Source organism: Myxocyprinus asiaticus, chromosome 10 (genome assembly GCF_019703515.2).
Source record: "Myxocyprinus asiaticus isolate MX2 ecotype Aquarium Trade chromosome 10, UBuf_Myxa_2, whole genome shotgun sequence".
NCBI lineage: Eukaryota > Metazoa > Chordata > Actinopteri > Cypriniformes > Catostomidae > Myxocyprinus > Myxocyprinus asiaticus.
Genome location: NC_059353.1, coordinates 41,933,434 through 41,950,145, shown reverse-complemented (window position 1 = coordinate 41,950,145; position 16,712 = coordinate 41,933,434). Strand labels below are relative to the sequence as shown.

At 38.1% G+C, this 16,712-nt stretch overlaps 1 protein-coding gene across 3 annotated transcripts in view; it reads left to right on the top strand.

Annotated features, from left to right (window-relative positions):
- The window catches only part of tfpia (tissue factor pathway inhibitor a), a 46,742-nt gene extending 30,030 nt beyond the window's left edge, over window positions 1–16,712 (top strand). For 2 of the 3 annotated variants that reach the window (XM_051709152.1, XM_051709151.1), the window contains exons 3-7: window positions 7,669–7,839; window positions 11,672–11,740; window positions 13,830–13,913; window positions 15,572–15,751; window positions 16,001–16,712. In XM_051709152.1, the coding sequence (XP_051565112.1) occupies window positions 7,669–7,839; window positions 11,672–11,740; window positions 13,830–13,913; window positions 15,572–15,751; window positions 16,001–16,074 (578 nt within the window). In that variant the 3' untranslated portion in view covers window positions 16,075–16,712. The remainder of the gene's footprint in view (window positions 1–7,668; window positions 7,840–11,671; window positions 11,741–13,829; window positions 13,914–15,571; window positions 15,752–16,000) is intronic. The other variant, XM_051709153.1, reaches the window with a different exon arrangement.

Genomic DNA, 16,712 nt, shown 5'->3' with positions numbered 1-16,712 from the left:
TTAGTCTCTCATTCAGCTCATGAAAACATTTTGTGTGATCATGAGGAAGGATTACATCAAGATGTAGATTGGAATGCAGGTGTGGAATTTCATCTAAATAAAATAGTCTACTCCTCTCTCGCTGTTGCTGGCGTGCCAGTGATTACCCCTCCGCGTGTCAATGCTGGCACACGTGCCATAGGTTGCCGACTCCTGTTCTAAGGGAATCAATGAACATAAGGAAAAAAATGTCAGATAATAAACTACTGATAGAGAGAAATGAGCAATATCTGTCTCCCTCTAGTGAGTTAAATGGTCAGTGCACTTTTAAGTGTGGTTTGTTTTTGTCTTTGTCAACCTACAAATTGATTACTGATAGTTGTCTCTGCATATTAAACTAGTAATTCAACATCGGAAAATGCACTACTGGTGCAGAAATTGCACATTTCACTTTCAAGTCATAATGGTAAATCTCAAACAGTCCTGTCCTTGTAATTCAATCGGAAACATGCAGTGAGGGCCACTAGCAGGACACAAATAAAACACAATCTCCCAGCTTAAGTAGCACCCAAGAGGCTGTTAGCACTTTTGTATTATTCATGTTCGTATATTAGATTCACCCCATCCACACTTTTTAGTGCTAGAAGTGGATGCGTAATGACCTCAACAATTTCAAGGAACATAATCCATTTGCAGCCTTTAGATTTAATTGCATTGTATTCCATTTATTAAGTGTCCTTGTGAATTTGAAATCATTTTGTGTTCACTGCTGTATGTGAGTGGTTGGCAAAGCTTAATTAGCATTCATCTGCAGCTGTCAGTTAGGACAACTGTCTGGGACATGACAGTATTAAAATTCAGTCTCCAATGCAGTATGTTAAAGAGCACCTATTATGGTTTTTAAACATGCCTAATTTTGTTTTAAAGGTCTCATACAATAGATTTACATGCATCCAAGGTCAAAAAACACTTTAATTTGCTCAATTTAAATTGCAGCATTACCTTTTTTACCCCAGTGTCAAAAATGACTCGTTCAATGATCTGCTCTAAAGGATTCATTCTAAACTCCTCCTTTCAGAGAGCCTACTCTGCTCTGATTGGTCAGATGTCCCAGTCTGTTGTGATTGGTCTATCGCTTAGTGTAATGTTTGAGGGCAGGCCAAAGCTGTTCGTGAGCAGCCAGTGAAGACCAGAGGCAGGTTTTTTGTTACCAAATTACGTAGGTTAGTACAGGAAATAAGTCTGGAATTACTAACGACTCGTTTCAGGTGTTCAGCATCGGTTCTTTCTTTTGGGAGTCAATAACTCCATTTGTTGTGCACTTTGATTTTTGAAACTTTGCAGATTTTTTACATTCACAAACAGCTATATAACACACTACATGAAAGGTAATATTTGAAAAACCACAATAGGTGCTCTTTAAGAATTCTCCCACTTTATGTACAGTAGTGTGGAAATGGTATAAGAGGTTTTCTCCTAATGTTAAAATAAACTTGATTTACAGTATGTTTGTTGTCATTTTGCACAAGTTTTATCCAAGCCACAAACGGTATACTAATTACTGGAATAATCCATCTGGAATCTTATAGGGAACAACATAGACAAAAAAAATGTAACACAAAAGGAGATGTTAGGTAGAATGTTAGCTTGAGTTACCATTCACTTTCATTGTATAATTTTTCAAACAACGAAAGTGAGTTTTGCTTTTTTTCCACCATTAATTTTCCTTCAAGTAGTCTTATACTTTAGTGTAATTGGTTCTTTTGCTTACTCTCAGTTTTTGTCCTGACCTTAATCACATTTTAAGTTAGCGACACAGCTACTAATGTTGAATTAAATCCAAAAGCAGCAAAGACTGGCTTCAATCTGTATGCTCACTTTGTGATATATATGATCAGGTTAGCGTGGCTCATCCATCACCTCTCAAAATTATTTAGCGTAAAGAAGAACTAAATACCTTGATTATTTCTCACAGCTGATTGGATTAAAGCTGCCTTTCTCCTTGATGGATGACCACTTAAGTGGAATATTTTAATTAGCTGTGCCCATAAATAATTTCTGCATTACAAAGTGAAAACATGGCAGAGCCTTGGAATTCAGCAATTAATTTGTCAACAGGATATGTGATATAGATGGAGCTTAAATGATATTAATCACTCCAGTCTGTCTCTGGCTTATTGCCAGGGTATTTGTTAAGGATATAGGGATAAGTTGTTGCTACTGTAAGCCGTTACTTTAGTAGTCAATTCCAAGGATTGTCTAGTTCAACTGTTAAATATTCAATACCTACATTAATATTTCATGGTCCCTCTGTTGTGCAAATGTTCCCTGTGCTCCTATTATGTAATTAATTGCTTAAAAAGGTATATAGGGTATTTTTTTTCTTAAAAAATGTTACTATCTTCAACCACACGTCATCTCTCCAGAAAACCTGCTCCCCAAAGACAAACCCAAATGCACAATATAGGCTTGTTTGAGATGCCAAATGCCTTGTCTTGAAAGTTGATGAGAGTAGGTGGAGGAGGAGTGAAATACAGTAAGTGCTGTGAAGTAGAAGGATATAGCTGCAGGCATAGCTCCAAAAAGGGGCTGTAGCTCCAAAATGCCAGAGAAGATTTAGGGAGCTCCTAACCTAAACATTTCCCTAACCATGTGTGGAAGTACTTTTGGAGTTGGCGCAACCCCCTTGGAGTAACCACGCCCACTTCTGGAGTAACCTCCCACCTCTTTTGCAGATTCTGCCTCAACTGGAGATTTCCGACCTGCAGCTATACCTACTTGGTCAAGTTAGACAGTTCTCACTTCTCTAACTCTTCTTTTGACATACATCACCATGACATCACAGCAAGTCTGACAGATTTCTTACCAGCATGCACCGGCCGGTGATCACCAGTGATCGTTTATACGCCAGAGATCTTCTACTCTGAGATAACATTCTCCATGCTTTTATCATAGGAGAGAGCATAACAGTCAACTAGTGTAATACGACAGTAAGTCATCGTTTGCGGTTACCATAAATGAATGAGGGGAGCCATAAACTGACACCTACCCGTCGCAAATTCATTGGTGACTTCCCTTCTAAAACAGTAATTTGATCAAACTCGGCAAAAAAAGAAATGTCCTCCCACTTTCAACTACTTTTATTTTCAGCAAACTTAACATGTGTAAATATTTGTATGAACATAAAATGATTCAACAACTAAGACATAAACTGAACAAGTTTCACAGACATGTGACTAACAGAAATGGAATCAAATGGGTCAAAATGAAAATTAACACTCAGCTTAAGTACTGCAGTGCATCTCCTCCTCATGGACTGCACCAGATTTGCCAGTTCTTGCTGTGAGATGTTACCCCACTCTTCCACCAAGGCACTTGCAAGTTCCTGGACATTTCTGGGGGGAATGGCCCTAGCCCTCACCCTCCGATCCAACAGGTCCCAGACGTGCTCAATGGGATTGAGATCCGGGCATTTCACTGGCCATGGCAGAACACTGACATTTCTGTCTTGCAGGAAATCATACACAGAACGAGCAGTATGGCTGGTGGCACTGTCATGCGGGAGGGTCATGTCAGGATGAGCCTGAAGGAAGGGTACCACATGAGAGAGGAGGATGTCTTCCCTGTAACACACAGCGTTGAGATTGCCTGCAATGAGCTCTGTCTTAGGGGTCGCACAGTACGGACATTGTAATTTATTGCCCTGGCCACATCTGCAGTCCTCATACCTCCCTGTAGCATGCCTAAGGCACGTTCACACAGATGAGCAGGGACCCTGGGCATCTTTCTTTTGGTGTTTTTCAGAGTCAGTAGAAAGGTCTCTTTAGTGTCCTAAGTTTTTATAACTGTGACCTTAATTGCCTACTGTCTGTAAGCTGTTAGTGTCTTAACGACCGTTCCACAGGTGGATGTTCATTAATTGTTTATGGTTCATTGAACAAGCATGGAAAACATTGTTTAAACCCTTTACAATAAAGATCTGTAAAGATATTTGGATTTTTACAAAATTATCTTTAAAATACAGTGTCCTGAAAAAGGGATGTTTCTTTTTTGCTGAGTTTAATAAACTCCATATGTAGTTCACTCCAAAAAGATTGTTTAGTGAAAAACACATTGAAGATTGGCAGATAGGCGGTCAGTTCATTAAGTGATGACCCGTTTCCTCACAAAAGCAGTTTAATCAGCATGGGGAAGTATCTCCTCCATAGACATCCATTCAAAAAGAACAGCCTTTTGTCTCCTTGCTAGTGTACTGCCATATAATATCTATGGGACCGCTGCGTAATGCTATTCTATGCCAACCTTGTAGTCTGGCCCTTCAGATGGGCTCTGTTCTGTGCAGAGCTTGCTAATCTCAAACGAGCCTAGGGTTGGCCTGTTTAGCATGGCCCAGTTATTCCCTGGTGGTAGATCCAAAAAAAAAAATAAAACTTTTAAGGCCCAAGTATACTTCATACGAAATCGAAGAACGAACAGGTGTGACGTCATTTAGAACAAAATCTGGCCAAAAAGACAGTGTTTTTGCGTTTGTTTCAGTGGTTCGTAACAGTTCGCCCAGGCGAGCTTTTAGGAAAACTTCTAACTGACTGCTTAACACCTTACTGCCATTGGTCCACATCATTGGTAGGTGTGATCTGAAGCACCGCCTACCTTGACGTGACAGCTCATTCTGTTCATGTTGTTCAGTCAGTCAAAATCAATCAACATCAACACAGAGTTATTAGCGAGCTGGTGCAAATTGACCTACATCTGTACGATTGTTCATGCAGAGTCTACAAAAGGAATCAAATCTACTCAAAATACTCTCTAGTGCCCATTCACACATGTGCCATCAACACATCTGCCCAATGTAAGCCAATCATCATTCTTTTATCTTTATTCTGCACATTAACACTTTTATACACTGATGTTTGCAGCAGTATCAGTGTCATCATAAAACAGCGGTGCGGCAGGTGTCTTAATGTTCGCAAACAGTATACCGTTCCTCGGCTGTTTAGAACTTCTATTTACCTCTGAACAAAGAGCGAATAATACTTCTCCGGAAGTATATGTAGGCCTTTAGACTAGAGCCCGACCAATATGGGATTTTTGAGACCGACATGGATTTTAGATTCACCGATTACCAATATGGTGGCCGATGTATTTAATTTGAGCTGGAATGAAAACAGACCTTCTCTATGTGGATTTTTCACCGATTTTGCACCGATATGACTATGCAAAGGTACTCAGAAGACTGCTTTCTTAAATATTTTTATCAAAGAATATTTGACATTATTATTATATATTGTAAACAAGTTCTAGAAATGAACACTGAGAAAATAAAGAATAAAAACATCAGTACTGTTTAGTATCAGTCAAATGCTGACTATATTAATACTGCCGAGTCAAGATAAACAGATAAGCAGAGGTGTTACACCGTATTCTGCTATACAAGTTCAGGGGAAACTTTCAACGGTGGAAAACAAGACTTCTATATATTACATTTTATAAATGCAATGACTGGAATTGTTCGGTTGAAGGGGGTACCAAACTGTGAATCCTGAGCAAAACAGTTTGGTGAATACATGTTTACTCATTAGCTTCCACTCAGCTGACAACAATGAAAGTAGCTACGTGGTTAGCTAGTTAGCTATAAGCTCCTTGTCACGGAGAGTAAAAGACAGACCTTGTATCTAATATCGGCCAACCGATATATTGGTCGGGCACTACTTTAGACATAAAGTCTTTCTAAACATATAAGCAAATAAATCACAAAGATTTCATTGTGGTATAGTAGATGTTTTATCAGTGCCATATTTTTGGAGGGCCATTAAATGTAAAAAATAGACTAAACATTTTAAATAGAAAGTTTTGTGTCTGCTGCCTTTGACGTCACAGCTCAGGATAGTTGGTAGTTGAAAGGACTGTGCTTGGGACTAATGCTGCATTCCATTCAAGTTGGATATGGGATATTCCTACGTGATATCTCCGATCTCCGACCATAAATGCATTCCATTGCCAGATGCTCAGAAGATGTCATTTAAGGAAACAAAACTGTAACACTTCTGTTAACTTAGCAAGTGTTTGACTGTCGCTAGAGATGTCTCTTAGCAACCCAATTCATAAACAATTCTTCAACTTTAGCATTTGTGCTACAGGTGTACAATTATCAAAAGATAGCATAATTTACTATGTTTTGAACACCTGTCTCTGCTTATGTTTTTTAAACAAGCTTTAATATCATGTAATGTAGGAACTTTGACTCATTCATCTATATTATTTAATAAAAGTGAATGTTTATCACTTATTTTGTGTCTGTCTGGGTGCCAGCATGTTTGTGTGACATCATGCACCTGCATCTCAGCGAAATCGGAGTGTAACATTTCTGCACGACTTTCTAAGTTGGAATTCCGACTTCAAGTGGCATTCCATTGCACTTTTCCTAGTAGGAAGTTGGAAAATCCGACTTTGAGTTGGAACGCAAGCTTGGGACTGTGCACCTTCTTGTGGTGCCATCAATCATTCAGCGTTGTTATGACGTAATTTTCCTTTGACTCCTGAATAGAGCGCACCAGTAACCACCCACTTTTTCAGCCGTGTTCCAGAAGTATTTTTCCTATTCATTTTTTCCATTGGGATTTCATAAAATCCTTAAAGAGTTCTAAGCCATGAATCAAACCAACCTGCTCCAAGTTTAATCATATTACAAACTTTGATTTGAAGCATAAATCTAAAAATATCAAAAAAATTTGACAAAAAGACAAAAGGTACAAGACTGTGTACTTAGCGTCTTTCATGAAGGCATGATGCCATGAAGCATGCGAATGTAATCAAACTAAATATTATGGAAAAATATATTAATATTATATAATATTATTAAAATATTCAGATATTTAAACTATATTCAGTAAGATGTTGAGAATGTAGGAAGACCGACTCAATTGCGCTATTCAGAGAACATTATAGGAGTTGGTGGTCTCTGCAGCGAGAGTTCAGCATGCTTTGTTGGCCGAGATTCTTTGATTGGTGGATCTTTCTCTTCAGGATCATGTAGTGTAGTTTTTTGCCAGGAATTCCACTATTAAACACAATTTCTAAAACATGAAGTTGAAATAAAGCAGACTGATGGTTTCAACAGAAGCACATACCATTGATTAACAATCTCGGGGCTCATGGTAGTCCTGTCTGAAAAGGTATACAAGTTATCTTTAAAAATTAATTTGCCTTTGGAAAAGTGAAATAGGATTTGTACTCCTGGAACCTGACTGTTGCACTCTATTAGTCACATGGCTCATGTAAGTAGTTCCAAAAAAAATTGCATCCAGAACTGATTTCCCATGAGCATAGATGGCCGATTTCAAATCATGTACTTCTGGGGGATCCAGCACCAGCTGAGCAACTGCCATTGAGATTAATGAAAATGCTAATGGTTAACTTTCTACAGGTATTATTGAGTGCCGGCCTCTCCCCTGACTCTTTTTGGCTGCTTGCAGAGCCTAGGGCTGTAACAAAAACATGTGTCATTTCTCAGGACATTTATTTCTGTGATATCTGTAAGGTAGTAGGGACATTTTAAGCATGATATTCCAAAAAAGAATTGCTTACGGCACTTTTAATTTAAGTCTAAAGTTGATGACAAAGAACTTTCCAAGATGTTAAACAAGGAAACACATGATTTATGGTCTGTCCTGTCTTTTCCTTGTTTTTAAGAGAATAAAAATCCATGCCACCTGGAGGATGAGCCTGGGCCATGTCGAGGGATGGTGCCTCGCTATTTTTTCGATGGCAAGAGCCAGGAATGCAAACAATTCTTTTATGGTGGTTGCTTTGGGAATGCCAATAACTTCAAGACCATAAAAGAATGCCAGGCCAGATGTCTACGTATGTACCAGCAACAAAACATTTTTCTGCTCTGCAATTTTGTTTAATGACAGATATGCAAGCTGTGTGATTTGCATGACAAGATTGCAGCCTTTTGGTATTCTGTGCTCTCAATACTAATTAATCAAAAGTACAACACTTCAGCTTTTAATTCTGACACAAATTTAGCACGGTTGTACAAAGATACACTTGATAAATGCTTTGCTGTGAAATTTGCATTTGTAGTTGTACACTGACAATGACTTCAATTTACTGCTTAAAAATATAAATAGAATGTGGACTGTCCACATTCTATTTATATTGCAAATTTCACAGCAAAGCATTTATCAAGTGTATCTTTGTCATGGTTAGATCAGGGGTTCTCAGCTGGTGGGTCAAGACCTAAACGTGCAATGAGGATAATGGTTTGTGCTGATCACAGATTTATTTTTTAGAGTAAACCATTACAATTCATTTTAAAAGCAAAACACTCAACTAAAGTTATAGACAACCCTACTGATTTTGTCAGAAGAAAGCAATTAGATCTCTACCCATCATAACACATTATCAAAAAAAAAATTGTTTGATAAATTTCACCCCATGTCATGTTATTAATTTAGCATATTGGGCCCTACTCACATTAATATTCCTGGTAATATTAATACATTTCAATATTTGATTGTAAGGACATTTTTGTTTACTTATGTACAATACACAATTTACTGAATTGGGCCACCACTTGATGTCCAAGCAAAACCAGTTGAGAGGAACTGAGGCCACTCCCTAGGTTACCTCGAATGTCCTAATAGTGCAACTAAAAATAAGATACCAAAACCACTAAAAGCCTAAATTAAGACACCAAAATACTTCACTACTTTTCACATGTTGAAAAAGACAGAACATTTAAAAAGGAGGGAAAAATCTTATTAAAAATAAATGTAGCAACTAATGTTTCTACTGCCTTATTGATGTAAATACTGAAAGGCGATGAATAGTTATTTGTGTAAGCATACATACAAATATAGAAGCACTAAACCTGGTAAGACAGACAGGACATTTATTAATGGTGCATATTTGTGCTGCACGAGACAAAAAAATTGCTCTGTCATGAGAAGAAAACAAGTATGAAAATGTTTTTTGCTTTCTTTCCTCTTTTTTTTTAGCTTAGTCAAACAACATGGAGGTACATTTGAAGTCAGAAGTTTACTGACACTTAGGTTGAAGTCATTAAAACTCATTTTTTAACCACTCCACAGATTTCATATTAGCAAACTATAGTTTTGGCAAGTCGTTTAGGACATCTACTTTGTGCATGACATGAGTAATTTTTCCAACAATTATTTACAGACTGATTGTTTCACTTTTATTGACTATATCATATTTCCAGTGGGTCAGAAGTTTACATTCACTAAGTTAACTGTGCCTTTAAGCAGCTTGGAAAATTCCAGAAAATAATGTCAAGCCTTTAGACAATTAGCTTCTGATAGGCTAATTGGAGTCAATTGGAGGTGTACCTGTGGATGTATTTTAAGGCCTACCTTCAAACTCAGTGCCTCTTTGCTTGACATCATGGGAAAATCAAATTAAATCAGCGAAGAACTCAGGAAAAATAAAAAAATAAAAAATTTGGACCTTCACAAGTCTGGTTCATTCTTGGGAGCAATTTCCAAATGCCTGAAGGTACCACGTTCTTCTGCACAAAAAAATAGTACTCAAATATTTAAACATCATGGGACCACGCAGCCATCATACTGCTCAGGAAGGAGATGCATTCCGTCTCCTAGAGATGAATGTAGTTTGGTGCGAAAAGTGCAAATCAATCCCAAAACAACAGCAAAGGACCTGGAGGAAGCAGGTAGACAAGTATCTATATCCACAGTAAATGAGTCCTATATCGACATAACCTGAAATGCTGCTCAGCAAGGAAGAAGCCAATGCTCCAAAACTGCCATAAAAAAGCCAGACTACAGTTTGCAAGTGCACATGGGGACAAATATCTTACTTTTGAGAAATGTCCTCTGGTCTGATGAAACAAAAATTGAACTTTTTGGCCATAATGACCATTGTTATGTTTGGAGGAAAAAGGGTAAGGCTCGCAAGCCAAAGAACACCATCCCAACCGTGAAGCATGGGGATTGCAGCATCATGCTGTGGGGGTGCTTTGCTGCAGGAGAAACTGGTGCACTTCAGAAAATAGATGGCTTCATGAGGAAGGAAAATTATGTGGATATATTGAAGCAACATCTCAAGACATCAGCCAGGAAGTTAAAGCTTGGTCGCAAATGGGTCTTCCAAATGGACAGTGACCCCAATCATACCTCCAAAGTTGTGGCAAAATGGCTTAAGGACAACAAAGTCAAGGTATTAGAGTGGCCATCACAAAGCCCTGACCTCAGTCCGATAGAAAATTTGTGGGCAGAACTGAAAAAGCGTGTGCGAGCAAGGAGGCCTACAAACCTGACTCAGTTACACCAGTTCTGTCTGGAGGAATGGGCCAAAGTTCCAGGAACTTATTGTGAGAAGCTTGTGGAAGGCTACACAAAACGTTTGAACCAAGTTAAACAATTAAAAGGCAATGCTACCAAATACTAACAAATTGTATGTAAACTTCTGACCCATTGGGAATGTGAAGAAAGAAATAAAAGCTGAAAGAAATAATTCTCTCTATTATTATTCTGACATTTCACATTCTCAAAATAAAGTAGTGATCCTAACTGACCTAAGACGGGAATATTTTCTATGATTAAATGTCTGGAAATTGTGAAAAACTGAGTTTAAATGTATTTAGCTAAGGTGTATGTAAACTTCTGACTTCAGCTGCATCAAAACCAGAGGAAGAAGCCAAACCTGCTGCAGAACCCCTCACTAAACATTGTATACATGATAACTCACATATCCTGCTTAATTACTGTATATTAATATCAAAAATCTTTTTTTTTTCTTCATTGGATATTTTGTAATGATCTTTGTTTAAAGATGCAAATATATATATATATATATATATATATATATATATATATATATATATATATATATATATATATTTTTTTTTTTTTTTTTTTTTACCACGTATTTGGTTTGGTCTTTATACTGGCAACTTTAGAAGCATCATGCAAAAGCAAACATTTCAGTAATGAAGGCCATAGACCTTATTCATGGCAGCGCCATCTTTGATTTTTTTAATGGGAATGACAACGAGGCTGTGAGGGATAGACTTTCATCTCTTCAAAGACATGCACGGTATTAAGCTGTAAAACGCTCCTAGATCACCCCTGATTTTACACAACTCATGTTGTCTGGAGTTTTTGTGTACTGAATGTTATTGAAAAGGTTTTTGTTATGTTTTGTCCATGGAACGATCCAAAAACACTTTAAATTGCAGTACAACCCATGGAAGAGACTGTACATCTGTCCCTCACAGCCTCATTGTCTTTCCCATCAAAAATCAAAGATGACGCTGCTGTGAATAATGTCTGTAGAAATACCAGGTTCGCAGGTGCATTTGGCGCAATAGGAGCTTACCAAGATTAACCAAGTAGTTTTCGTCTGGTCATATGATCTCAGTATGTCAGTACACATAGAAAGTGGACCACTGTTATGTAAAACTTTTTCTTGGTCACTGAAATGACTACAGTCTTCATCATGTGTGTGTGTGTACATTTTAAACAAATTTGCACTATAAGTACAATTCTTTTCTTTGCGTGTACAACTTTTAGCAAAAAATTTAAAAATGTCTCTTATTTCAGAAAGTTACAGCTAGAAAACATGGTTTTGTTGATCAATTCTCCTTGAAAGTCATATTGTATCTTTTGAACTTGATTGTATTACTTAATTAAATATTTGATTTTTTTAGATGATGTTCTTTTGAATGCATCACGTTCACTGCTGCATAGCATGTTACAACCAGCTGCACAAGACGCAGGTGAGACCAAATTAACTAATAAAACACAAAAGTTTATATAAAGAACTAATAAAAGTCACAAATCCCTTACACATGTACGCAAAACATACAAACACAAAGATACACATTAGCTGTGAATGTGAAGGCAGAGGATTGCAGACAGCTGTGCCTTCATGTCAGACAGCCTGTTCCACAGAGTCCAGAAGGCAGTGTAGCTGCCATATTTTCTGCTTCCTTCTGTTTATTTTGACAGTGAAGAGCTACTCTGTGCTCCACTGCCCCAGGGCACATAATATCCCTGTCTGCTACAGAGATACAGCGCATCCGGAAAGTATTCACAGTGCTTCACTTTTTCCACATGTTGTTATGTTACAGCCTTATTCCAAAATGGATTAAATTAATTATTTTCCTCAAAATTCTACAAACAATACCCCATAATGACAACGTGAAAGAAGTTTGTCTGAAATCTTTGCAAATTTATTAAAAATAAAAAACATAAAAAATCACATGTACATAAGTATTCACAGCCTTTGCCATGACACTCACAATTGAGCTCAGGTGCATCCTGTTTCCACTGATCATCCTTGAGATGTTTCTACAACTTGATTGGAGTCCACCTGTGGTAAATTCAGTTGATTGGACATGATTTGGAAAGGCACACACCTGTCTATATAAGGTCCCACAGTTAACAGTGCACGTCAGAGCACAAACCAAGCCATGAAGTCCAAGGAATTGTCTGTAGACCTCCGAGACAGGATTGTATCGAAGCACAGATCTGGGGAATGGTACAGAAAAATTTCTGCAGCATTGAAGGTCCCAATGAGCACAGTAGCCTCCATCATCTGTAAATGGAAGAAGTTCGGAACCACCAGGACTCTTCCTAGAGCTGGCCGCCAGGCCAGACTGAGTGATCGGGGGAGAAGGGCCTTAGTCAGGGAGGTGACCAAGAACCCGATGGTCACTCTGACAGAGCTCCAGCATTTCTCTGTGGAGCGAGGAGAACCTTCCAGAAGAACAACCATCTCTGCAGCACTCCACCAATCAGGCCTGTATGGTAGAGTGGCCGGACGGAAGCCACTCCTCAGTAAAAGGCACATGACAGCCCACCTGGAGTTTTCCAAAAGGCACCTGAAGGACTCTCAGACCATGAGAAACAAAGATTGAACTGTTTGGCCTGAATGGCAAGCGTCATGTCTGGAGGAAACCAGGCACCACTCATCACCTGGTCAATACCATCCCTACAGTGAAGCATGGTGGTGGCAGCATCATGCTGTGGGGATGTTTTTCAGTGGCAGGAACTGGGAGACTAGTCAGGATCGAGGGAAAGATGAATGCAGCAATGTACAGAGACATCCTTGATGAAAACCTGCTCCAGAGCGCTCTGGACCTCAGACTGGGGCGACGGTTCATCTTCCAACAGGACAACGACCCTAAGCACACAGCCAAGATAACAAAGGAGTGGCTCAGGGACAACTCTGTGAATGTCCTTGAGTGGCCCAGCCAGAGCCCAGACTTGAACCCGATTGAACATCTCTGGAGAGATCTGAAAATGGCTGTGCACCGACGCTCCCCATCCAACCTGATGGAGCTTGAGAGGTCCTGCAAAGAAGAATGGGAGAAACTGCCCAAAAATAGGTATGCCAAGCTTGTAGCATCATACTCAAAAAGACTTGATGCTGTAACTGGTGCCAAAGGTGCTTCAACAAAGCATTGAGCAAAGGCTGTGAATACTTATGTACATGTGATTTTTTTATTTTTTATAAATTTGCAAAGATTTCAAAAACTTCTTTCACGTTGTCATTATGGGGTATTGTTTGTAGAATTTTGAGGAAAATAATGAATTTAACCCATTTTGGAATAAGGCTGTAACATAACAAAATGTGGAAAAAGTGAAGCGCTGTGAATACTTCCGGATGCACTGTATCTTCCACAGAGACAGACAAATTTACAGTCGGATGTGCACTTTTGTATAATTAATTCAGATTATTTTTTTTTTTTTAAATGAAAGCACTAAATTAAAAAGACTCCTCATGCACTGGTGCTCTTGAAGGAAATAGTTCCTGAAAAAGACAAGTATGAAAAAATTTTTATTTTCGTACCTTCCTTTTAGCTAGTTCAAACCACATGGACATAAATGGCCCATCAAAACCAGAGGAAGAATCCAAACCTGCTACAGAAGCCCTCACTAAGCATGGTAAGAAAACCCACACAACCTGCTTATTGATACCTGCTAAAGTGTGTGATTTCTGTGCCACTAGCATCACCAAACAGAATTGTGGAATTGGGTTATCAGAACGAATTTCAACATTGAAAAAAATTACACATCAGCTTTAAATATCCAAATACCTTTTAGGGTATGAAATCAGATCACACATGTGTCCAAGCAGAGTAACCACAGTTCAGTCATGACAACTCTCTAAAAGATTTCATGTTAATGATGGTCTGACATATTTATAGTATATTGGTCTTGGTGGACTAGATCTGCTATGCTGCTGCTGCAGATCAAGTACGGAGACTTGCTACTGCTAGAACATACACATATACTGAGTTAAGAATATGAACATGCTGCTGGTGCTGCACAATTAGAAAAACAAGACATGCTGCTGCACAATTAGACATAAAAATTATCCTCCAACAAAGCAGGGAAGCTGCACAAGTGCATAACACAAAACACAACCCCCCAAACAAGAAGATCTACCATCAAGACTTGTGTACTGCTGCTGCTCCAAAGAGCCATATGCAGTGTATGCTAGCTAGATGTGCCTTGGCCTGCTTGGCCGAATGCCATAACACTAATGAACTAAATCTCTATGTGTGCCTGGGTCTGCTTAGCCAAAAGGCTTAAACGGCGAGTGACCTGAGTTATAATGTGTATCTGGACCAGGAAATGTGACCTGTCTCATAATGTGTATCTCGACCCAGAATTAATTTAACTAGTGACTTAGCCAAGCTATGTGTGAATTTATTTAAACTAGTGACCTCAGATAGCTAAGTGTCCCAGTGTCTAATTTGGCTACGGCTTATCTTGATAAAGGCACGCTTCTATATGCCAAGGCCAAAGCAGTTTCAAAGAAAACTCTCGTAGCACGGTGCAGTGAAACCAGCTTACTACTACTTCTTGTTTAATGGCAATCAATTATTTAGGAGCATTGCTGCCACCTACTGCACTGGTCAAAGGACCGTATTACTTATATGGGTGATGCATCTGAATTAAATCCTGTAGGGATGTGTCATACTCCACCCAAATCACTGGACCAATCAACCAGCTTACTTGCAAACTGAGCAAATTTAAATGTTAGGCAAAGAGAGAGTAAAAGGTGAGTTCCAAAAATATTTGTTTTTTGAGCCCCACACCTTTCAGCCCTCCAATGCTCTCACAGTGGATAGTAAAGTCTTCTAAGGGAATAGGGCATAGGGATGATCACTGAATGGAACACACCCTTAGTCAGGTGTTAATCACTTTAACTTTGAACATTTCACTAACTTTGATAACCAGAACATGTCCAAATACTTTTTTTTATTATTTTCTAGAATTTTCAACAGCATACATATTGTTTAACAGTTTAAAACCCAACTCATCATTTTTTTTTTTTTTTTTTTTGTAACATGTTTTGCTTGAAAAGTGTGCTTGGGCTGTCTTTATTTCAAATAAATGTCAGTTGGTTTGATATCTTGTTATGTAATGAAAGGACACTCATTCATTTTCAAGTGTGGCTTAAGTGTCCAAATGCTTTTTGGTGCCACTGTAGGAGAAGAGTTTTACTGCTATGTTGCGGATCATGACTTTGTAATGTGTATGAAATTGGTAAAAACTGGTATTGACATTCTCCTTGAATTGTTATCACATTTCAGAGTTCACTCCCCCTGAAGTCTGCATGAGTCCAGTTGATAGGGGCGATTGCGATGGCTCAGAAAGAAGATACGTCTACAACACCAGAACTGGGAGATGCCAGATGTTTCGCTACAGTGGCTGTGGAGGCAACAAAAACAACTTTGCCCACAAGAAACACTGCATTAAGATGTGCATGAAAGGTGGGTTGCCTGTGGCCCTTGTTTCTTTGTGAAAGTTTTATATTAGACATCCTAAGAAAAATGCAGTTTAGGTATCTAGTTTAGTTATCTAAAGTAGTTTAAAAATTGCAGGTATCTCCAGAATTTGGGTTCCTTTAGCATGGGTGACAATAATTGTAATAATTTGTGTTATATTTTTCTCTAATCTTTTGTATTGTATCAGTTTGCATTCACATTGTCGATTGCATTTATTGTTTCAAATTTTGTCAGTTTCAGATCACAACCGGAGAAAGCAAATACGAATAAAGACGAGGAACTCAAACATCTTATTCCGATCTGTCTAGGATAAACAACATTTTGTACCATGGGTATCATGGTAGAGAAAATAAGAAATAGTAGTATCTGCCATATCATTGACTCACACATTAATGCCATTCATAAATCATTAATGGAGTAATAATGGATATTAACTTGGACTTCAAATATAAAGATATTTTATGTTGCTTATTTTAAGAGTACATCCTAAGATCATTTTCTGCCTAAACTGTATATTGTTTTCTGGGGAAGAAAGGACTAATTTATATTACATTTCATTACTCATCCTTTCACTACAAATCACTTCTGTAGTTTTTGCTTATTCACAATGGGGTTATTAAACACTGAGTATTTATGACAGTTATAAACATTTGCAAAGGGTTCTAAATAGTTTTTCTTTCTGCATTTTCTTTTTTGTAATATTTTTCTCAATGTTTAAATTACTTATTCTTTGTATTTTTATTACATGTGTACACTCCAAATATTTTAGTATATTTGTAATGTCAATGTGCTATACAGTTGTGGCCCTCTTATAAATAAAACAATCATGACTTGGGGAAATGATAACTCCAAGTGAGAATCTGTTTTTAAGGTGCCCTAGTAGCATATAAACAAGCATAATTTAACAAAAGCAAAATATATAGAAATAAATAACCCATTTACCCCT